General features: G+C 43.3%; 1 protein-coding gene across 1 annotated transcript in view; it reads right to left on the reverse strand.

Moving 5' to 3' along the window:
• Positions 1-927: 927 nt before the first annotated feature.
• The window catches only part of KLHL3 (kelch like family member 3), a 74,976-nt gene continuing 51,242 nt past the window's right edge, over positions 928-24,661 (reverse strand). The window contains exons 6-12 of the mRNA XM_063086829.1: positions 23,631-23,748; positions 23,046-23,243; positions 21,390-21,491; positions 17,978-18,106; positions 13,947-14,087; positions 11,757-11,900; positions 928-1,015 (exon numbers count right to left, since the gene is read on the reverse strand). Of these exons, the coding sequence (XP_062942899.1) occupies positions 987-1,015; positions 11,757-11,900; positions 13,947-14,087; positions 17,978-18,106; positions 21,390-21,491; positions 23,046-23,243; positions 23,631-23,748 (861 nt within the window). The 3' untranslated portion in view covers positions 928-986. The remainder of the gene's footprint in view (positions 1,016-11,756; positions 11,901-13,946; positions 14,088-17,977; positions 18,107-21,389; positions 21,492-23,045; positions 23,244-23,630; positions 23,749-24,661) is intronic.

Below are 24,661 nucleotides of genomic sequence, written 5' to 3' on the forward strand. Positions count from 1 at the left end.
TATGAATAATTAAGCCTAGATAATAAGCACAAACGGGGGACTGTCCTGTCCTGAGAAAACCCAGAAGTAGGATCCTTCTCTGAGACTGTTATGGGCAGGACTAAATCCTTACCACTTTGGTTTTTTGTTTTTGCTTTTCTCTTGCATGTTTTTTTCTCCAGTGTGTTACCTGGGGCTTCTCTGAAGAGCTATTTTTCCCAGCTGAAGAGACACAAAATCTCCCAAATCTGGAATCCACAACATCAAAGACCAACAGCCCAGATGTGAAGACTGAGCAGTTCTCATCTGCTTCCTGGAGGACAGCCCAAGGAAGAAAGACCAGCTGAGGAGCACAGGGAACCCACTCGGTCCCCAGTCTAGCACACAGAGGACATGGTGCAGCTCTGAGAATGCCCCAGCTCTTCTGCAAAGTTACAGTAGTAGAGTCACATATGTAGGCACAGTCTAAGGACGGCCCCTCTCACTGGTTATTTCTGGACATTCCCAGCCTGTCCAGGTGTCCCTCCAGAAGACAGCAGCTTTAGTAGTCTCAGAGTCCCCATGGGACAAATCCAGAAAAGAGGTTTCGGTGATTTGATGTTAGCATAGCAAAAGGATCAGTAGTAAAGAAATCCAGTAGGCTGTCACACATCCCCACACAACTTAGTGAAACACCATGTTCTACACACACACACACACACACACACACACACACATTCTAGGTTCTCTGTTGTCCCTGTAGAAACACCCAAAAAAGCCCAAAGGTGCTGCTGGGGCTGTCAGGAACCCCACTGCTCAGGACGGAGGTCGAAGCACCTCAGGGGAGGAGCAGGGAGTGGGTCCCCGGCATCCACGCTGTGACGGACGACAGCAGGCTGCCGTGTCTGAGGGTGGTTCTCGTACCACCACAGATCCTCCCAGTAAGTTGAATCCAGTCATGGTCCTGTTGTGCTGAATCACAGGCTGCTCCCACTCCTTCCTCCACCTCCTGGCAGTGGGAGTTTGGGTCACAAGGACTTGTGAATCACAGCAACACCTAATATGAAGGGGGGAGAAAGATATTATCTCGGCTTCTCCAAAGTTATTCAGAGTCCTGATGAGTTCATGAGCCTAAGACATCCTAAGTCACAGCCAATGGAGATGGATACAATTTTTATCCAAATATTGAAGGGTCTGTGGACTCGGGCTGCCAGTAGGTGGCTGTTTCCTATTCTGACAGCCAAGTCTTGGCAAGACATATGGGTTCGCAAGCACAGTCTCTCAACACCACAGATTAGTGGTCTCATCTGGCATCATCACACAGACTCATCTAGCATTGAAGTGACTCCCATCCCCAACTCTAGCACTCAGCTTAATAACACTCCGCACCCAGCACCTTCACTGGAAACCCAGAAGCAGCTATGCAGCTCTAAACTTGTATCACTTTAAGAGAAGTGATGAGTGATTTATGTCTACTTTTATAAGATGCGGAGACGAACTCGAAAGAACAGTAGCCTGACTTTATGAAAGCAATAAAAACTGAATTCCAATCCTAGTTCTGCCACCCATCAACCTGAATTGCATCCTTAGGCAAGTCCACTTTCCTCTTTAAGCTCAGTCCCCACATTATTTAATGTCATCTAACTGCGGGCCCCTTCCAGTGCTAACTTCTCTATTGGGATAAACACTCCAGACACATATGTATGTGTTACTGTTCTAGTTACATTGAACCATACTCGGCACCTAACTTCAGAAATTCATGTATGACCCCAAATCTCAGTGTAGTAGACTGAGGCTATATGGAGGATATCATAGGTTGATTCAGTCAACATCTTCTCCACTTGCTGTCCTCTAGTACAGACACCAGCTTCCCAGACTATCTTGCCACTGGAAGTGCCTGGGACCCAGTCCTGGCCAAGGGTATGGGAATGCAAGCCTGGCAGGGCTGCAACACTGGCTTTGTCCTTGTCCTGCCTGGAATGCTCATGCAAGGCCTGAGGGCAGTGGAAGTAGTTGATAAAGCTGGCAGAACAGAAAAGAGGGAAAGCCTGGCTCTTCAGTGACAGTCTGAGCCACAGGCCAATCCTGGACTTCTTTCTGCCAGAAACAAATATACTCCCTTCATTATTTAAGCAAGTATCTGTCAGGTTTTCTGGTACCTGCTGCTGAACAAAATCCCAACTTACAGGGTGTCTACATGTAAGATGGTTACAGGAGCCTTATTTTAACATATTCTCACAATCATAAAATATTGTGGTTGAAGATGAGATTGAGAGAACATTCAAAAAGAAAGCCCAGGATACGCCATCGAAGAGATTCGACTAAGACATCCATTTCCTGTTCATTCCTGGACAAAGGTACAGACGTAGAAGCTTGCAGGCAGGCAGAACCTGATCCAGACCCGGATGTGCTGCCTGACTTGACAGCATCCCGCCTGCACCTCAGGCATCTCCTTCACGGGTAGCTTTTTTTTTTAAAGCAGGTTCCTATATTGCTTTTTAATGTAAACTTTTCTTTTGACTATAAAAGCAATATATTCCCATCATGAAAATTTGGAAAACGCAGAACACAAAGAAAAAAATCTTTAATCCCTTTGTACAAACCGAACCACCATTATCTCTTTGTAATAATTCCTGGCTTCTAATAATAATCATAATCATTTACCTAATGGTATCTAGTGCCAGGCAGGCATTGTGCTAAACACTTTACACATGCATATTTCTACGTTTCATTCTCACAACTGCCCTAAGAGGCTTGGTCTAATTTTATTCCCATTTAATAAGACAACAAATAAGACAACAGAGGCTCAGTTACACTGGATACCTGGCCCAAAGACCTAGGGCTCGTGGCAGAGCCAGGATTTAGATTCAGATCTGACTCCAATATTCATTTCTGGAAGCATTAGCTATTCAAACCCCCCATACAGCTCCATACGTGAGCTCACATGGTACATACAATTTCGCATCCTCGTTTTTTAACCTAGCAGTCTGTCACAAACGTTTTCTTGTGACCTTAAAAATATATCAACTATATAAATATTCCATCGATTATTTGACTATTTCCCTCATGTCAAACATTAAGTAGCTCTCAGTTTTTGCTATTATAAGTAATACTCCAATAAATAACTGTCTATAAATCTCTACATTTCAAAGCATTTCCTTAGATTTTTTTTTAATTGACATATTGTGATTGTATGGGGTTCAATATGATGTTTTGATACATATATATGTTATATAATGATCAAGACAGGGTAGTTAGTGTATCCATCACCTCATGCATTTATCATTTCTTTGTGATGAGAACATTCAAAAGCTTCTCCTCTAGTTATTCTGTAATATACAAAACTTAACTGTTAACCACAGAGCACCAGAAATTATTCTTCCTATCTCATTGTGACTTTGTACCTGTTGGCCAACCTCTCCCTGTTTTCCCTTTCCCACTCCCTTCCCCAGTCTCTAGTAACCACTGTTCTACTCTCTGCCTCTATAATATTCACTTTTTTATTTTATTTTTTTAGGTTCCGCATATGAGTGAGGTCTTCTGGTATTTGCCCTTCTGTGCCCGGCTTACCTAACATAATAACCTCCAAGTCCATCCACGTTGCCACAAATGATAGAATTTCATTCTTTTTTATGGCTGAATAGTATTCCATTGTGTATATATACCACATTCATCTGTGTTGGACACAGTTTGATTCCACACCTTGGCTATCGTAAACTGTGCTTCAACAAACAAGGGAGTGCAGATATCTCTTCAGCATACTGACTTGTTTCCTTTAGGTATAATACCCAGTAGTGGGATGGCTGGGTCATATGGTGGTTCTAATTTTAATTTTTTGACGAGCCTCCATACTGTTTTCCATAATGGCTGTACAAATTTACATTCCCACCAATAGTGTGCCAGTGTTCCCTTTCTCCACATCCTTCTCAACATGTCTTTTTTGACTTTTTGACAACACCCATTCTATCTGGAGTGAGGTGGCAACTCGTTGTTTTGATTTGCATTTCCCCGATAATTAGTGATGTTGAGCATTTTTTCACATGCCTGTTGGCCACCTGTATGTCTTCTTTTAAGGAGTGTCTATTAAGATCCTTCGCCCATTTCTCAATTGGGTTACTTGATATTTTGCTGTTGAGTTATTTAAGTTCCTCATATATTCTTGATATGAACCCTTTTGTCAGATGTATAGTTTGCAAATATCTTCTCCCATTCTATAGGTTGTCTCTTCACTCTGTTAAGTTTCCTTTGATGTGTGAAAGCTTTTTAGTTTGATGTTACCCAACTTGTCTATTTTTGCTTTTTATTGCTTGTGCTTTTGAAGTCTTATTTAAAAATTCCTTGCCCAGCCCCATGTTTTCATTTCCCCTATGTTTTCTCCCAGTAGTTTCATAGTTTTGGGTTTTACATTTAAATCTTCAATGCATTTCAAGTTGATTTTTGTATATGGTGAGAGGTAGGGGTCTAGTCTCCTTCTTCTGCATGTGGATATCCAGTTTTCCCAACACCATTTAAGGAAGAGACTGTCTTTTCCCCAATATGTATTCTTGGCACCTTTATCAAAGATCAATTAGCTGTGGGTGCATGAATTTATTTCTGGGCTCTCTATTCATTCCATGGGTATGTGTGTCTGTTTTTATGCCAATATCATGCACTTTTGATTACAATTGCTTTGTAGTATGATTTAAAATCAAATAGTATGATGTCTCCAGCTTCGTTAACTTTTCTCAGGATTGTTTTTGCTATTCAGTGTCTTTTTTTGGTTCTATATGAATTTTAGGATTGTTTACTTCTGTGAAGAATGTCATTGGTATTTTGATAGGAATTGCAGTAACTCTGTAGATCACTTTGGATACAATAGCCATTTTAACAATATTGATTCTTCTAATCCACAAACCTGGGATATCTTTCCATTTATTTGTGTACTCTACAATTTCTTTCTTTAAAGTTTTATTGTTTTCAGAGTAGAGGTCTTTCAACTCCTTAGTAAAGTTTATTCCTAGGTTTGTTTTTCTTTTTTTTTGGTAGTTATTGTGAAGGCAATTGTTGACTTGATTTCTTTCTCAGATACTACACCGTTAGTATATAGAAATGCTACTGACATACATGTTGGTTTTGTACCCTGCAACTTTACTAAATTTGTTTATTCTAATAGCTTTTGTGGGGTCCTTAAGATTTTCTATACATAAGATCATGTCATCTGCAAACAGGGACAGTTTGACATCTTCCTCTCCAGTTTAGATGCCATTTATTTCTTTCCCTTGTCTGATAGCTCTGTGTAGGACTTCCAGTACTATGTTGAATAGAAGTGACAAAAGTGGGCATCCTTGTCTTGTTCCTGATCTGAGAGGAAAAGATTTCAGCTTTTCCCCATTCAGTAGGATGTTAGCTATGTGTTCATCATATATGGCCCTTACTGTTTTGAGGTACATACCTTCCATAGCCAGATTTCCAAGAGTTTTTATCATGAAGGAATGTTGAATTTTATCAAATGCCTTTTCTGCATCAACTGAAATGATCGTGTGGTTTTTGTCTTTCTTCCTGTTAGTGAGGTATATCACATTTATTGACTGCATATGTTAAGCCATCATTGCATCCCTGCAATAAATCCCACTTGGTCATAGTAAATGATTTTATTAATGCACAGCTGGATTTGGTTTGTTAGTATATTGTTGAGAATCTTTGCATCTATGTTCATTAGGGATTTGGGCCTGTAATTTTCTTTTTGTTGTGGTCGTGTCCTTGTCTAGTTTTGAAATCAGAGTAAAGCTGACCTCATAAAATGAATTAAGAACTGTTCCCTCTTCTTCAACTTTCTGGAATAATCTGAAGAAAATTAGTATTAGTTCTCCTTTAAATGTTTGGTAAAATTCAGCTGTGAAGTCATCAGCTCCCGGGCTTTTCTTTGATGGAAGACTTTGTATTACTGACTCAATTTCCTTACTTGCTAGTAGTCTATTTAGATTTTTCTATTTCTTCCTACCTTAATCTTGGTAGATTACATGTATCCAGGAATTTATCCATTTCTTCTGTGTTATCAAATTTGTTGGCATATAGTTGTTCAGAACAGTCTCAAGATTTTTTATATTTCTGTGGTCTAAGTTGTATTGTCTCCTTTTTCATTTCTGATTTTATTTATTTGAGCTTTCTTTTTGTTTCATGGTTAGTCTAGGTAATAGTTTGTCAATTTTATTTATCTTTTCAAAAGACCAATTCTTCATTTTGCCAATCTTTTACATTGGTTTTGGGTTTTTTGTTGTTGTTTTTTAGTTTCTATTGCATTTATTTCTGCTCTGAGCTTTATTATTTCTTCCCTTCGGACAATTTTGGTTTTAATTTGTTGTTTTTCTAGTTCCTTTGGGTGCATTGTTAGGTTATTTATTAGAAATCTTTCTTTTTTGATGTAGGCATTTATTGCTATAAATTTTCCTCTTAGAATTGCTTTTTCCCTGCTCCATAAGTTTAGGTATCGTGTGTTTCTATTTGCACTTATCTCAAGGAAATTTTTTAATTTCCCTTTTAATTTCTTCATTGACCCATTGGTTGTTTAGAAGCATGTTAGTTCATTTCCATGTATTTGTAAAGTTTCTAAAGTTTTCCTTGTGGATTTCTAATTTTATATCATTGTGATCAGAAAAGACACTTGGATCTCTATCCTTTTAACTTTGTGTAGACTTGTTTTGTGGCCTAACATATGATCTACACTGGAGAATGTTCCACGTGCAGTTGAGAAGAATATGTATTCTGCAGCTGTTGGAGGGAACATTCTCTAAATGTCTGTAAGGTCCATTTGGTCTATGTGCAGCTTAAGTCAGATGTTTCTTTATTTTCTGTCTAGATAATCTGTTCTTTATTGAAATCAGAGTGTTGATAGTCCCCTACTCTTATTGAATTGCAATCTATATCTCCCCTTAGGTCTAATAATACCTGCTTTATATATCTGGGTGTTCTGGTGTTGGGTGCATGTATATTTACAATTGTTATATCCACTTGTTGAATTGATTCCTTTATCACTGTTTAATGACATTTTTTGTCTCTTTTTACAGTTTTGATTTAAAGCCTATTTTATCTGATGTACATATGGCTACTCTCACTTGCTTTTTGTTTCTGTTTGCCTAGAATATATTTTTCCAGCCCTTCACTTTCAATCTATGTTTATCTTTAATGGTTAGGTGAGTCTTTTGGAAGCAGTATATCACTGGGTCTTTTTTTTATCCATTCAGCCACTCTATGTCTTTTAATTGGAGAGTTCAATCCATTTATAGTCATGGTTATTATTGATATAAGAGAACTTATTCCTGCCATTTTGTGAATTGCTTTCTGGTTGTTTTGTAGATCCTTAGTCCTTTTGTTTTTCTCTTGTTATGTACCTCTGTGGGTTGTTGATTTTCTGTGGTTCTAAGCTTTGTTTTCTTTCTCTTTCTCATATGTGTTTCTGCTGTAATTTCTTTCTTGTTGTTAGCTTGGTGCTAACAAAGAGTCTTGTAGTTACAATAGACTATTTTAAGCTGATAGCAACTTAACTTTGGTCACATAAAAATGCTCTAGACTTCCCTACACACACACTATTTGCATTTTTGTTGCCTTCATTTATGCTTGTATCTATCACACGTTCCTTAGCCACTAATTGTAGCAGTCAGTTTTTGGACCATTTTGATTTTCAACCTTCATGCCAAAGGACTGAAGGATTTATATAGCATCACTACCTCACTGGAATATTCTGAGTTTGAATGATGAATTTACTCTATTGGTGAGTTTTGTACTTTTTTGAGTTTTCATGATAGTAATTATGATCTTTTCATTTCCAGTTGTAGCACTTCCTTAAGCATTTCCTGTAAGGCTGGCCTAGTGGTGATGAATTCCTTCAGCTTTTGCTCATCTGAGAAGGTCTTTATTTATTCCTCTTTTCTGAACAATAGCTTTACTGAATAAAGTATTCTTGGCTGATTGTTTTCAGCACTTTGAATATATCATCCCATTCTCTCTTGGCCTGCAATGTCTCTGTTGAGAAATCTGCTGATAATCTAATGGAAATTCCCTTATATGTGACTTGTCATTTTTCTCTTGCATCTTTTAGAATTCTCTGTCTCTGACTTTTCCCAGTTTGATTGTAATGTGTCTCAGAGAGGATATTTTGGGTTAAGGCTAATTGGGGACCTTTGAGTTTCCTGAGTCTAAATGCCCATATCTCTCCCAACATTTGGATAGTTTCTAACCTATTGTTTTAATAAATAGGGTTTCTGTGCCTTTTTCCATCTCTTCTCCCTCTGGAACACCTATCATTTGAGTATTTGTTCACTTAATGGTGTCTCATCCATTTTGTAGGCTTTCTTCATTCTTTATTAATTCTATTTTCTTTTTAAATTCTGTTTTCTTTTTCTTTTTATTCCTTCTGACTGGATTATTTCAAAAGATCTGTCTTTAAGTTCAGAAATTCTCTCTTCTACTTGATCTAGTCTGTTGTTGAAGCTCTCAATTTTATTTTTTATTTCATTCATTGAATTCAGCTTCAAGATTTCTGTTTGGTTCTTTTTTTTGATAGCTTTCTCTTTTTAAATTTCTTATTCAGATTATAAACTGTTTTCCTGGTTTCATTGGATTATTTATGTTCTCTTATATATCTTTGAGTTTCCTTAAGATTGTTATTTGAAACTTCTTTACAGTCATTTTGTAACTATCCTTTGGTGTCTGTTACTAGAAACTTATTGTGTTCCTTTGGGAGCATTCCGTTTCCTGCTGCTTCATGTTTCTTGTGTTCCTATGTTGATATTTGTGCATCTACTGAAGCAGTTGCCTTTCCCATCTTTATGGAATAAATTACGTAGAAATTACTTTCTCCCATAGGTGGGTCCTAGGGTGTCTGTGGGTATGTTGCATTGGCTTTGGTTTGGGGCAGACTCAGTAGCACAGTCTCTGTGCAGTTTCTTCAGTTGTAATCTTCTTCAGCAATGTTTACAAATGCTTCAGTCTAGACTGCAGGAGTTTGTGCCAGCACTGGCACTGTTTTTCTGAGGGCAGAGACTCTGGGATGGTCGTTGGGCCAGGCATGTGCAAGTGCAGAGGGCCAAGAGGCTGTTTGGTGGTCTCTCTAAGGTGCAGAGTTGCTGCCCAACCAGCTATCAGGCCAGGCGTGGGCATGCAGCTCTGAGGTTGTCTCTCCCAAGGGGTGGTGCACTTCCCAACCAGCTTTTGGGCTGCAAACAGGTGAGCCTAGGTGTGGGATAAGGGGGGTTGGTGGTCAAACGGCTCTGCCAAGGCCTCTCAAGAGACACAAAGCTGCTGCTTGGCTAGGAGCTGGCATGCATGGGTGCAGTAGGGCCAAGTAGCTCTATGGAGGCTTGCTGGAGGCAGCAAAGCCACTGTTCAATCCACTGCCAAGCAGGGAGCAGGAGTGCATAGGTACAGCAAGGCCCTGAAGCTCTGTGGAGGGCTGTCAGGGGAGGTAGGGCCACTACTGAATTAGCTGTCGCACCTGGCATAGGCGTATACTGGTGCAACATATCAGGGAAGCCCTGTGGAGGCCTGCTGGAAGAGGCAGAGCTGCTGCCTGATCAGCTGTTGAGCAGGATGCAGGCATACACAGGTGCAGGAGGGTCCAACAGTTCTGTGGGAGCCACTAGGTCACCTGTTGAGCCTGGAGCCTACCTGCAGGGGTATGGCAGGGTTGTGTAGCTCTGTGGAGGTCTTCTGGGGGAGGCAGAGTTACCACCTGATCCACTGTCAAATAGGGAGCAGGCATGCTGCTGGACCAGCTGTTGAATAGGGTGTGGGCATGCATGGGTGCAGCACGGTTGTGCAGCTCTGTGGAGGTCTGCCAGTGGGAGGTGGAGATGCCACCTGAGGGAGCAAGCCTGCAAAGATGCAGCAGGGCCCAACAGCTTTGTGGAAGGATGCCAGGGGGGACAGACCTGCCACCCGAGCTACTGTAGGGCAGGGAGCAGGCATGCATAGGTACAGCAGGGTTGATCAGCTTTGTGGAGGGCTGCCTGATCAGCTGTTGAGCCTGGTGCAAGCCAGCGAGGGTGCAGTAGGGCCCAGCAGCTCTTTGGAGGCCTCTTGTGGGAAGGCAGAGCCACTGCCTAATCAGCCACTGAGCATGGTACATGTGTGCATGGGTGCAGTCAGGCAGTTCACCTATGTGGAAGCCTGCTGGAGTTCCTTCGATTTTAATAGACTCAATCACTCAGTGGGTTTGAACACAAAATTGTACATTTGCTTGTCTCCTTCTCACCTACCTCTGGAGTGGACAGACAATGCAGAAAGGGACATAAAATATTCAGCCCATATACAAAATTTTAACCACTCTTTCTTAACCTTTCCCTTCTCATTAAGGCACATGTGGAGCCACGGGGAGAGCCCTCACTTGCCTCACTACCTTGTCCTAGAAAATGCCCTGCTCTTCCCACTACAGCTTCAAAAAGAAAATGACGGTGTTTGTTTTAATAATTAACCATGAGAACAGCATCACTCTAGCACCAAAATACTTCTAAAATCTTTTATATTTAGCCAAGGAAAATGTGACAAGGTGAGAAAAACCCTAAAGGAGGAAAAAAGTGAAAGTTCATTGCAGTGGAAGACTTGTGGTGAAATGCTGTGATGCAAACCACGTCAAGCCTGCACGGCACAATATTCCTTTGCACTGAAATTCAAACTAGATGGAATGACTGACCTTTCTAGTGCAAAATGAGAGTAAGAATATATTGCAGCCCTGGTGTAGATTAAATGAGATCATGATTGCAAAATATGTAAGATAACGCCTGGCACATTGTGTGTGCTCAGTAAATAAATGTCAATTCTAAATATTCCAGCTTTTGGAAAGCCAGATACAATGAGCTGGGCTACATCGTGGATGTATATTTGCTTGTCTCCCCAAAGACTCCCAACAACAACAGCACCAACTCTAATGTCGCTGCCCAACACCTCATTAAACCACTCATACACACTTCCCAAGAAGATGCTTCTACACTAGCCTTTTATCTTACCCTTCCCTCCCCACCTCTTGCCTGGAATGCCCTGTCCTCCAGCCCTGAGCTGGGGTAGTACAAAGGGTATGAGCTTAGAAGTCAGACCTGGGTTTCAATTCTGACTTTGCCATTTATTAGCTGTGTGTCCTTTGGAAGTTACTTAAAATCTCCAAGCCTCAGTTTTATCATCCTTAAGATGGAAGAACACAGTTCATTCAACCTGAGAGTTGTTTAAAAGATGAGAATGAATGTATACACTGTACTCACACACCACCCATGGCACAGAGAGGGGCACCCAGTAAAGGGCAGCTGTCTGTGTGGTCATGATACACCGTCAATGTTTAATGGAGCCAGCCTCCTCCAAGAAATATTTTCTGACTCCACCAGTTCTCACCAGTTTGTCATATCCTAAAGTCTGTAGAGTATACTCCATTTAGAACTTGTGGAGGTAGGTCTTACCTTTCCAATTCAATTTCTGGAGAGCAAGAACTGTATTTTATGCCACCTAGGAGCCTGGCACCAAATAAACCAGGAATGGCAATGAAATTCTAAAATTTCTTATGACAACTCAGATCAGTTAGAATAGGCTCATTGGAATACTGTGTTAAGAATTCTGGGGCTACACTCAGGTTCATGGGGGAAATAGTGCTAATCACCGGTATCTGTCATGGGCACAGAATGAAAGACTTGTGGCCACGGGACAATTACCTGCCATCCTGGAGGAGGCACTTGGTCCTAAGTTAAGCAAGCTTACACCCCCTTAACCCACCCATCCACCCCCATGCCCCCAGTGTTGGAGGCCTCCAGGGGGTGGGTGTGGAGATAAAACACACTGACCTGCATAGCTCCGCCCTGTGCTCATATTGGTTGGCAGCAGGGTCCATTTGTCTGTGACAGGATTGTAGTACTCCACAGAAGCCAAGTTGCAGGATCCATCATCCCCTCCAACCACATACAGAAGCCCATTCACTGCGCAGACCCCTGGGAATCAAACAGAAGGCACAGGGGCACCAAGAGATCAGCATTGATGGAGACAAATCTGGATAGCCCTGGAGGCTCTCTTCCTCCCTTTATGGTAACACAACAGAGATTTGGCTCTGCAGGTCTGAGTTTGCTCAATGGGAGAACATACTAACGACAGCCATCAGGCTCTAAGGATCCCCTTTTCAAACAAGGTCGTTTCTGTGACCAGGGAGTTGTCATTACTATGTGATCCCACAGATGTTCGCTGCCCCCCAACCCTGTAAGAATGTAGAGCATCGTGGGTACAGGCCCGTCTCTACTGGAATGTTGCCATAGTGCATGCTGACCCCCCCTGCCCAGTCTGAGCGAGGGAATAGACGATTCAGGGGATTTCACGCACGCTACTACCTCTCTGCTTATAAGTTTTTCCCTGATAAGCCCTATGCTATATCCATACTGTGTGGCACTAACGGTTGTGTCTGTAATCCCTTTACAAGACTGGATCTGAAATCAAACACAGTTCTCAGGGGAAAGGCACCCCCTCCCATCCTGATCTCAGGGTGAGCTGGTTTTCGGGCAAGGACTCACACAGGGGGAACCAAAGAATTGGAAACAGCAGGTATTGCTCATCAAGACTTTAAAAGGACATAGTCCAATTCATTGCATATTTTTTTCAAAATTAGATTAAGAGATTGATGATGCTCAGAAAAGTAGTAATTATCAGCACTGGTGAAGATACTCTTAAATACTGTTGAGAGTATAAAATGGACCACCTTCCTGGATGGTGTGTAAAACATATGTGCTTCCTCTGACTCAAAAATTCCACTTCTGGCCTTTTATTCTAAAGAAATAATTTTAAATATGTGCATTGATTTAGCTATAAGGACCATTTATAACAGTCAAAGTATTGCAGTATAGAAAATATGGAAATAACCTGTGTCCAATGATAGATTGGTTATTTAAATTATAATATAGCCATTTAAAATAATGTCATGTAAATAAATTTAGTGTTTTTTATAAGATGTTCATGAAAGATTGTAAAGTGGGTTTAAAAGAGCAGATTATAAAACACTATACTGTGATTTCATTTTTCTTATTAAAAACAATAGAAATACCTACATACAAATGTTCGTATATACACACATTTACATCTAAACCTAATTCTTGGACTGTACATATACTAGCTGCCTTAAGGCTTTTGTAGTTCCTTGTAAGGCCAAATGCCAACTTATATCACAGCAGGCTCAGGCAATGAGTAAATTAATAAACTCCCCTCTGTTCACATTTCCAACACGTCAGCCACAAATGGGTTTAGCAAACCTATTTGTAATATGAGAATAGAGGAAATAAATCTGCCTGAAAGTCACCTGTTTGTCTTTCCAGCCTAGGAAGCTGGGCTAAGCCAACACTTTCTAAGAGCAAAGAGGCACAAAGCAAGACATACCAACACAGGACACGACCCACAGGGCAAAGTTCTAAAGGAAATAGATTACTAGGGGCATCAGGCTCTAGGAACATAAACATAAATACTCCTGGGTAAATCATTCCTACGGGAAGGAATAGGGGAAGGGAAGGGAAGGAGAGACAGGAAGTAAAAAGAGGGGAATAAGAGAGAATTAATCCAGGGTCTAGCTGTCCCTGCAAGGAAGGAGAATGGTTTCAGGTAGGAAATGAGAGGTTCTCCTTCCCAGACACTGGCAAAGAAAAAATGGAACCAAGTGCCACGTCCACATAGCCCTGAGCTTAGCTCCCTAACAAAGCCATTGTGCAGGGGGCTTTTCTAGGTCTGTGCCCATCTGTGTGTAGTAAAAGTCACCTTTCACTGGGGGATGAAGGGATGCCTCTGCATCTAAGTGGGGGAACCTGGGGCTAGCTTTTTGGGTCCCAAATTCTCCTCTCCCCTAACCCAAAGCCTACCCAACAAATGGACACTCCCCGTTCAGGATACAAGCTCAGCTCCAGACTCTAGGAGTCTCTCCCCTCTTCCTCTCCTTTAGAGCTAGTGTCTGCAGGGAGAAAAGACCCACGACCCCCAAGAGGGAGAGGAGAGAATAGTCAACTTACCTGCATTGCGCCGGCACATATTCATGTCTGCCACCTGCTTCCAGGTGTTTGTTCCAGGATCATAAACCTCCACGCTCTTCCTCACCAATGGCCCATCGTGCCCACCTGTGGCATACAGCTGTCCGCTGAGCACCCCAACCCCTGAAAGGCAGAGCACAGTGTCCCAGCCTCAGACTGGCTATAGTAATCAGAAACCAGGAGGCCTGGCGTCCATCCTGGGCAGCCATCACCAGCAAGGTGACTTGGGGAGTGCTGTTTTGTCTCCCTGGACCTCAGTGTCCTCATCTGTAAAACAAATATAACGACACCCTGCCCACCTTCTCCTAAGATTGGCAATATGAAAACTTTAAACTATAATTCAAACATGACCTCATTTCTGTTTCAAAAAACATAAATGTCTATCTATGTTTATACATATATAAGTATACATGTATCTATTCATATATTTACATAAATATACATGTATATGCATGTCTAAGGGTACTTCAAGAAGTTCACGGAAAAACAGAATTAAAAGATAATACAAATCTTTCCATGAACTTTCTGAAGCGCGCGCACACACACACACACACACACACGAGCATGTATGGGGGGAGGGGAGTTCATAAAGCAAAGGAAAAAAAAAAAGAAAAAAGACTGAAAGAAACCCACCAAAACATTAAAAGTAGCTATTTCTTAGTGGTAAAATTATACTTTTTTCTCTTTTTGCTTGTCTATATTGCCTAGTTTTCCCATAATGTTTTATTCCTTGTATTACTCAGCCTTATATTAGTACAATAGAAAGAGTTAAAAATTGAAACTAGCCTTACAGTCAGTGTGCTGAGCTCATTTAGGGAGACCTCCCTACTAGTCTTGTAAGAAGCTATTCTTTCAGCTCAATTCTGTCCTCCTAAATTGCAGAGTATTAACCCACTCATGGTACTGATCAGCCAGAGCTGAGTGCTAGAACTGAACTTTTCACAAGTGTTAACATAATCTTTAAAAATATTTTTATACAAGTCAAAGAGATAAAAGCCGTAAGGAAGGACAGTGGCACAGTACCTAGAAAGAGCAACTGACCTGGTCTCTGGAACCCTGGGACACCTGGGTTCTGCACCTATCTAATTTGCCCCTTGGGTGACCCTTCCTTCCCCTTTCTGGGCCTCAGTTTTCCCCCTTGTGAAAGGAGAGACTAGATCAGTAGCTCATGTGGACCATGAACTACTCCACTCTGTGAACAGGCTGCATCTCAACCAGCTGGGGATCTGTTGGAAAGGTTAGATTCCAGGGCCTCACTCCCAGAGACACTGGTCAGGAAAAAGTTCCTGAGGTCATTGGGATGGGCAGCTAGATTTCAGACCCACAGACTAGCTTTGCAGAATATAAACTCCATATGGACAAGGAGCACGTCTATATTGTCCTCCTCTGCTTCCCTGTGCCTGATGGTAGTAGGTTCTCAACAGATATTGTTTAAATGACAAGATATGCAAAATCCCTTTCAGCACTTATGCTGGTATGCTAGTGGCTCCTAGCAGTTGCCCTAAACTAACAGCAGATGGTGGTGTTGTATCAACAATGTCTATCTAACAGACAGGTTTAATAACATTCAGAGGGTTTCAAAAACTTCCTTTCCACCATGCTAAGCAGGAACTAGTACCCCCTGAGACCGAGAGATGGCCTCTGTTTCCCCCTAACCGTCTGCTCGCATGCCCACACCCTGCTGAGGAAGCAAGCAGCCTTCCAGGTACTCTGGGGTACCACTGCCCCAGCTACTCTGCCCCTATGCTCGTGCAGCCTCATCCATAAATGTAGAGGCTTCCAGCACCTGAAGGGGCCTCAGGCAGCCAGAGGCCAGGGCCTTTGGTCTCAGGGCCTTTGGTCTCAGGGCCTTTGACCACCAAAAATCACCTGCTACCACAAGTATATGCATTCTCAACTCCAGAGGTGAGACTTCTCCAAATCTTAGGAAAGGGAAGCACTGATGAAAAGCTGACCTGAAGCCTGAGGCCAGGACTCTGATGGTAATCTAGGAGAGAGCCCATTCCCTAAATTGAGATCACTATGATTCCCAGGGACACGGGCCATAGACATGTCACTATCCAGCGCCTCCAGCCTAGGTGAGAGGCAGGAATGGGGCCAAGTGATGTCCACCCAGAAATAACCATCTAAGCAGCTTGCCAGAGACAAAGCAGCTGTGGCCTCCAAAGGCTGCTCCATCCACAAAGATGATAGCCTGAACTGCAGAGGCAGGTCAGTTCTTGTGGCCCCCACTGGGCAGCCTCACCACACAGTCTGCTGGAGGTTCCCAGGAGCAGCCACATGTCTCAGGTATGGTGCTGCACTCCTGCTAAGCTGCTCCTATGTCCTTGAACACTTGCTCTCACACCTCAAGTCACAATAAAGGGTGTCTAGGAAGTACAAAGAAGACTCTACCAAGACTTTAGGAACCAAAATTACTAAAAGAGTGTTATAAAAGGAAAAGAATTATCAGATTTGTGAAATGAATTTGTTCTTAGGGACCATCTACTGCAGTCCTCTCATTTCACATCTGAAGAATTAGGGGCCAGACATGGGGTAAGGAACTTGCCCAAGGTCACGTGGCAAATTAGGGCAGACCCAGCACAAAAACCCAGGCCTTTCGACCTCCAGGCATTTGCTCTACCTTCAGGAAGGACCAACCTGTCGGGATCAGCAGAGACAAGCTCCCAAAAAATAGCATGCAAAACACAAATGCTTCTTAAATGGAATCACACAAATTTTTCTTTTGTAACCAGTGTGCAAAGGTTCTTGAAAAATATTAAAATAGCACAATTTTTAAGGGACATGGAGGAAGTGGTCATGTGTTTGATACTATAAAATGAGACACAACTCAATCTCCAAAAATACACAAAAAGAGAAATAACATTGTGAGGAAAAACTCCCAGTTGTGGCTTCCCTTCCCAGAAGTCACACGGCCTTTCCACTAGGATAGATTGGTAATCAGCCACCAGCCACCACAGGAACCAGCAATAAAGAGCCAGTGTGCAGGGCCCCTGTCTGCCCTCTCAGACCCTTTCCTTTGGGCTTCTGAGATGATGTGGGAAGGCAAAGCAGGAAGGAAGGGGCTGTGGCTCCCTTCTTGAAGAATCCCAAAGGACCACAGAGTTCCCGAGCCTCCCACAAGAGGCAGAAGTGGGAAACCATTTGGGAAGTAGATCTCTTCCCATGTTGGGGAAGCAGTTGAGGTGAGGAAAAGTGGGGATGGGGGTCATACGTTTATCTCCCAATATAAACACCAATAGCTCAGCTTTCAACCCCCAAGACAGAGACTTCAAACAGGCAAGCTTAGCTTTGTCATCTGAAGACTGGGGACAGCAGTGCTTGTCCTACCACTTCACAGGAATGAGACTAATAATTTGTGTGTTAAAAAAGCCGACTTTGGGGCCGGCCCCATGGCTCGCTCAGGAGAGTGCGGCGCTATCAGTGCCGAGGTCGTGGGTCAAATCCTATATAGGGATGGCCGGTGCACTCACTGGCTGAGCGTGGTGCAGACCACACCGTGCCGAGGGTTGCGATCCCCTTACCCGTCAAAAAAAAAAAAAAAAAAAAAAAGCTGACTTTGGAGTATGAATCCTGACTATGCCAGTTGCTAATTATACGGCGTTGGGAAAATTACTCAATCCCTGGCAGACTTTCTAAATCTGGTAGGTGAAATTAATACTGTATCCACCTTGTAGGGCTGCAGTAAGGATTAAATAGACTGAGGTATAGAAAGTACTTATTAGGACAGTGCCTGGCACACAGTCAGCCTCCACTTTCAAAAAACGTAGAGACCTCCACAGAAATGGAAGGGATGATGATGGAGAGAGCATTGCCTCATTCATTCTCTAGCACAGTGATCCACCAGGAGAGGTTAACATAAGTGCTGTGTCTAGCTGCAAATGTGCTGGTGGGATTACATGCAGTAAGAGGAAAGAAGAGGGAGGTAAAATAAGGTGTAGTGTTAAGTTTTTGGACTCAGGACCCACCTGTGAGCAAAACAGACACAGCCTGTACCCTGAGGCTCCCCGTACCTGCGCCACTGCGGCGGGTGCTCATGTCCGCCACGTATATCCACTCATTGGTCGCTGGGTTGTACTGCTCCACGGTGCTCAGGCACTGGCGGGAAGCCCCATCGTAACCCCCGACAGCATATAGTTTCCCTGGAACAAACAAAGTTGCTGAGGGTGTTACCAGAGACAATGGCATGTAACCAGAACTTGGCTGAAGCTCCATTTTTAACCCACTGGGGCACCCTTACTTCAACCAGAGTTCTGGCCCCTTCCTCCAGGAAACCACCAACTTACTCTCCAACCAGGCAAAGCATCCTTCACATTTCTGCCTTCCCTTGCTCTAAGCCATGAGCTCCTTAGAAGCAATATTGAACCTCTTTCTAAATAAGTACCCCAAATACCCAGCACAAAGCTATGGCCTGGCACCCCTGGGGCTCAACATATTCTTGCAGGTGAACCAGGCTACATCTTTGCTAGAACGAGGCACCAGCACCAGATAGATGGAAAGCTAGAGGGCCACCGGCTCTAGGCAGGCCAACTGACTTTCTGGCTAAAGGCAGATGGAATAAATATGGAAAAGTACTCTTCAGTGAGAATCCAAACCCTATTTTAGCTGTGTTTCCACCCATTCCACAACTCTGGCAGGTAAAGCATGTGAATGGAATACGTTCTGGGCTGGAGTGGACGAAATTTTTCTGCAGACTACCCTGTGATCTCTGAGCCAGACACAAGAGCCCTGAAGCACGATCATCTATTTCTGAAATTAAAATACCATTAAGCTGCTATCCAAGAGCATCATTTCTGCTTGGGGCTGAGGGCTGGGAGTGAGTGGGTAAAGGGGCAGAAAATTGGTATTTGAGCTGTCCCAGAGCAGAGATTCAAACTTTTTGGGTTTAACATTTAGTCTTAGAATGCAATGTGATGGTCTCTTCTGGGGAGGAGTCCCACCTCACCTGTGGGCCTCAGACCTAAGGAGAACTGTGGAGTTATAACAAGCATCTTGAGCACTAGCTATAGACTAGCTAAACACTGACAAATGCAAATCCACTTAACATGATTACTTAATCAATAGGTTTTTTTGGTCATTATATGTTTTCTTAATGGGGAAATACCAGGAGTACAACTAATATGTGAAAATCTGCAATTATTTTAAGTTAGAAAGATTATCAGGCCCCAAACTATACTCCACCATCAGAAATATTGCCACATCAAATGTAAAATTATTTCTTCTATCATCGAGTCTGGTTTCGTTTTCTGCACCAGAGTCCTCCCAACCTACCCTTCTGAAAGAAAGAGACGCCTCCTCCCCAGTTCTGCCCTCATCAAAGTCAAAGTAAAAAAAAAAAAACTGACCGAGCAGCTCCTCTGGGGTCCAGGCCACTTGCATGGTGTATGCCGGTTCAGAGAAACAATCTCTGACATGCACTTTTCACTCTTTTGGGGAGCTTCTGCCTACATACTCCAGTCCTCACTGTCCATTTTCCTAAGTAGGGATTCTTTGAGGCAGCTGATAGCAAATGCTCCTGATCTCCTCCATTTCTTCCAGGGTCATTTAGACTATAGAGCCATGGTACTGAGTTGATGAAGGGAGGAGAGCAAGCCAGACAGTGTGGAGAGCCACCCACACCTGCAAGGCCCCGTGACTCAGAGTCCACGTAAGTTCCTCACACGACATTCTCAGCAAAGCTGTAAATGCAAAGCTCTACAGCCCAGACAGTGCCAGATTCAGGAGGGGCAAGAGAAACAAATTTCCAGTCTATCCTCCATGCCGACAGGGCTTCTTCCACATACAGAACATGCTCACAAAAGCCTCTGCCAAGGGGAGTGTTTAAGTTACTACCATTAAGGCAACTCTTCCAACCCCCACCAACCATTCTAATCCTGCATCAGCAAAAAAAATACCCACTCTAGGTCTCTCCTTGAGTCTATTAACAGGGATTTGCTATTTTTTTTTCTTTTTTTTTTTTTTTTGTCATTTTTTTCGTGACCGGCACTCAGCTAGTGAGTGCACCAGTCATTCTTATATAGGATCCGAACCCGCGGCGGGAGCGTTGCTGCGCTCCCAGCGCAGCACTCTACCAAGTGCGCCACGGGCTCAACCCGGGATTTGCTATTTTTAACCCTAATTTATTGTTTGCTATTCCTGGCTAGGGGGGAAATGGGAAGGTGGCTAGACAAAGCACTTAAGTTTGGCAGACAAATCCATTTCTGTTCCACCAAAAGGATGAGATTGCAAGAAACAATTTATCTTGGTAGAAAGACAAAATCCTTGCACTAAGATGACTCGTTTATAGTATGTTAGAATAACATAACTTTAAATGAAAATTTAAACTGTGCAATACCAGTACAGACTGAGAAATGCAGTGACAGAAAAGAATCTTTCTATTAATGACTATGTATTAATGTCACTACATCTTACATTCTCCCTAAAGCATGTTTGTGTGTGTGTGTGTGTGTTCTTGTGTGTGCACATGAAAGGGAAAGAATGTCTGCATACAGGTCTAAATGAACAGATATTCCAGTAAAATTCTCACATCAGGACAGGATAATGAATCAGTGTTGTCCTGCAAACTATAACATTTTAGTCCAAATAATACTTCATGATTTGGTACATTGGATTCACACATATTTATAAAATCCTACCTATCAGCATTTGCCAGTGGTCTGGGATAAGCATTGGGTTAGGAGTCAGAAGACCCGGGTTAAGGACTGGCTGTGCTATTTAATACCATCAAAACATAGGGCACATCACTTAACCTCTCTGGGACTTAGTTTCCTCATCTGGAGAATACAGAAAATCTGAGTCCTGCCTATCTCCTTCAGAAGAGTTCTGGGAACAAAATGAGAGACTAGATGTGAAGGTTCTTTACAAACTACTGTGCACTGTCTGACCAAGCCCCACACCTTGCCACTCTCTCCTGCCTTACTCCACACACATTTCTGAGCAGAGCAGAATTCAACCAACAACCTGCCCTGCAGAGACAGTCAGCAGACTTGGAAAGAGGTGCCCACTTCACTCATGGCCTGCTGATCTTTAACATATAAAAACAAGGACAAAATTAAACACTATTAACTCTCACTCTCACCATACTATGTCATATTCCTGAGTTATAGGTTGACTCTGGATTCCCCACTCTCCTCCCCTCCCCAGCCTTTAGCAGAGCTATTGACAAGTGGCCAGAGAGGCTGTTATTTCCCCTCTAGGCTCCTCCTAGTCCCCCCAACCCAGCTCAGCCACTTATTAGCCTTGGGACAGGGGCTTCACCTCTGTGAGTCTCAACTTTCCTCATTTGTCAAATCACGATAACAGCACCCAAGTCAGATGCTGAAGAACGGAGCCAAGGCAGAGGACGCATCAAGCATGATGCTGGACCCAGGACAAGGCCCGTGGGCCGGGGTAGGACCTGGCCACCGCCCACTGCTGCCTGCTTACCCTCCACAACGCCCACACCCACACTGCTCCGCCGCGTGTTCATGGGGGCCACAAAGAACCACTCGTTGGTCTTGTAGCTGTAGGCTTCCACCGATGCCAGGCCTGGGAGACAAGAGACTCGTGAGATTTCCATGGCACTGGGCCTCACCTGCTGTGTGAGAAACAGTGAGGACAGGGGCAGAGCCCAAGCCTGGGGGCTGCAAACCTGGATATACGGCTCAAGGCCATCTCTGCCTGGCTGTGTGGCTCATGGCAACTCCCTAAAACACATCTGCAGTATCTACCTGAGGGGACCACTAAGATGATTCTGAGGGTGGGTTATGAGAGGAGAAGGGGTCTCCCTAAACTGCATGGCGAGCGTAAATCATTAAGCCTACAGAAGGGAATACTCTGATTTCATGTAACACTTTGCTTGCCCCACTGAACACCTATTCCAACCCCCTTTTACCTAGTCTGCCTCTACTTTAGAAGTTGGAAAACCAAAATCTTGCCTTCTAAGACTCTCTTACAGTTAGGGGTGACCAAGTCAATGAGACATAAACAGAAGTCTGATGGGGATTTCTGAAATAGCTTTTGCTTTTCCAATACAGATGCTACCCTTTTTTGCTCCTTACTACCTGGAACACAGATGTGTTGACTGGAGCTATAACAGCCATCTTGTGACCATGATGAAAGGGCCAAGAGAATCTTAAAGAACTTGGTCTCAATATCCTTGAGCAACAAGACCAAGTCTAGAACGGCTGACCACTGGACTTCTTATTTCATGAGTAAAACAAGATCTCTCATTTTTTAAGCACAGTTTAGAACGGTTTTCTACTTACAGCCTAAAGCAATTCCTAAAAGAAGCGTTGCACCGTTACTCTTTTGTTCCCTTCATTCCCAGGTGCCACTCACTAAAGGAAGCCTCCAGAGGGGCTAAAGACCGTGGAATTATATGAGTGAGGCAAAGTGAAGGCTGAGAAAAGTCAACAAATTGTGAAGATACAAATGAACATTCAGAGAAGTAAAAAATATAGTTTCCACCTCTCTGAGGGCCAAAGGATATCACTTTAGTGTGTGGCGACATCTACCTGTCAATATGAGTAGAGATGAGGTCTTCTCTCCAAGTCCATGTCCACTAATGGTGTCAGATTGGAATTTTGAAATTCGATAAGATCCAGGAGTGAGGGGCTCACCTGTGTTGGCACAGCCTTGCAAAGCTTCAGCAGGGCAGTAGAGAGGGCAATGGACAAAGTGAGCAGCCCACTGCGTGGCCTGAGCCAGGTCTGTTCCAACTGCTCCACCTCAGTTCCCTGTTCTGTTCAGTAGAGGGTTTAGAAAGAGTCCTGAGGCACCCTCCAGCTAAGTGTACTCTCTTTCTAAAGGCTTATCTTCTGAGCAAATATGTTGCCAGACACTGGAAAGTAGGAAAGGGACTCTTCCAAGTGGGGGGTCCTTCCTAGAGCTCTAGAATTCATGGTACATGGACAGTTACATATTCTGTGTGTAAGGCCTGGCTCTGGCCCCCAAAGCTGGGTGAGGAAGCAGGATGGGTATGTTCCTGGGGCAGTAGTTAAAAGTGGACAGAAGTTTGACCCAAGAACTGGCTGAGCAAAATAGGTTGCATGGAGGGTGTGTCCCAGGCTGAGAGGGGCTGGGAACATGTCCTGAACCTACCAGTACTGCCATCAAATCCTCCCACTGCGTAGAGCAAGTCGTTGAGCACTGCTGCACCCAGTGTGCTCCGGCGCTCCTGCATGCTGGCAATGGACGTCCACTGGTCCTTCACTCCGTCATACACGTCCACCGTCCGCACTCGCAGAGAGCCATTAAACCCACCCACGGCATACACATGGCCAGCCATGAACACCACACCTGAGGCACAGGAAACCAAAGCATCAAAGTCACATCAGGCAGCTGATTTATCATGTTGAGGGGTGACAACGGGGGGCAAGGCAGGCACACACATAACTCACCACAGAAGATAATCTCCAACTTTAGATCTTTGGAAGTCATTATGGGGCTCATTGGACTTCTTTTCCTATTTTCTTTTCTAATTTTGTTTGATTCAAGCAAATACTTGAATTAGCTTGACCTCCACAAACACATAATAATTGACCCCAGAGGGGCAGCCAAAAACTGTGCAGGTGGGGAAGGGAAGGGAGCCTGAACTGCACAGATGTTTGGGGAATCAAGAAGCAGCGTGTGACTTCCGGCCCCGGGGAAAGGCCACCTGCAGAACCGGGAGTCGGTGCTGCTCACCTGCTCTGCATCTCCTGGAGGGAAGCTCAGCAATCTGATCCCACCGGTCCTCCTCAAAATCATAGCACTCCACGCTGCGGATTGCCTTGGGCGCCTGGCCACCAACCACAATCATGACCTCCAGAAAGACAAGTGGACATTAGTTGGGTCTCCCCAACATCTGGATTAATGGGTAATGAATCCTTGGTACTTGCACATGCCTATTACCCAGGGTCTGTGAGTGATCTGAGATGCCACTTTACAGAGCTACATACAAGGAGATGCTATCCCTACTCACTAACAGGTACAAATAGTCAAGAAAAGTCTAACAAGCATCTTCCCACAGAAACACAATCACAAAGTCTATGCTTCCCAAATGCCCTGCTCAGGGCTATGTTAAGGCTACATGCAGCCACTTAGGTCACCTTGTGCAATCTCAGTACCCTCAAGGATTGAGAGGATGGGAAGGTAAATTTTGTATTAAAACAAACTTTGATATATTTTGGAAAACAGTGCGGAATTTTTAAGATAAAAATATTATGCAAAAATAGCTGTGAATGCCCAGACTGCAGGGGACACTTACTGCAGTATAGAAAAAAATTTTGTGAAACGCTGCTTTGTGGTGATTACCACAAAACTTACCTGTGAGGTAGATATTACCATCCATATTGACAGATGAGAAAAGTAAAGCTCAGAGAACATATGTAAATGGCCCAAGGTCACACAGCTAAGGATGGCAGAACAGAGGTCCCTCTACTGCTCTACAGACAGGGTCTGTGCAAGCACAGCTCACTGCATCTATGTTTGTCAAAATATAGGTCACTTTCCATCAGTGGGTCATAAAATCAACTTCATGAACTATGACCAGCATACTTTTAATAGAAATTTCATAGTAAGGGCATTATTTCATGAAATATTTGTTCTGGTTATATATACTTGTATGTGTCTTCTGGATAACAATTTAAACATATTTCTTACTGCAAGGCATGGCTAAAAAAAATGAAAGCCATTGTTATGGCTAGGTTAATAGAACTGCAGTACTTAATTGTGGT

The sequence above is a fragment of the Cynocephalus volans genome, chromosome 2, assembly GCF_027409185.1.
Source record: "Cynocephalus volans isolate mCynVol1 chromosome 2, mCynVol1.pri, whole genome shotgun sequence".
NCBI classification, from domain to species: domain Eukaryota; kingdom Metazoa; phylum Chordata; class Mammalia; order Dermoptera; family Cynocephalidae; genus Cynocephalus; species Cynocephalus volans.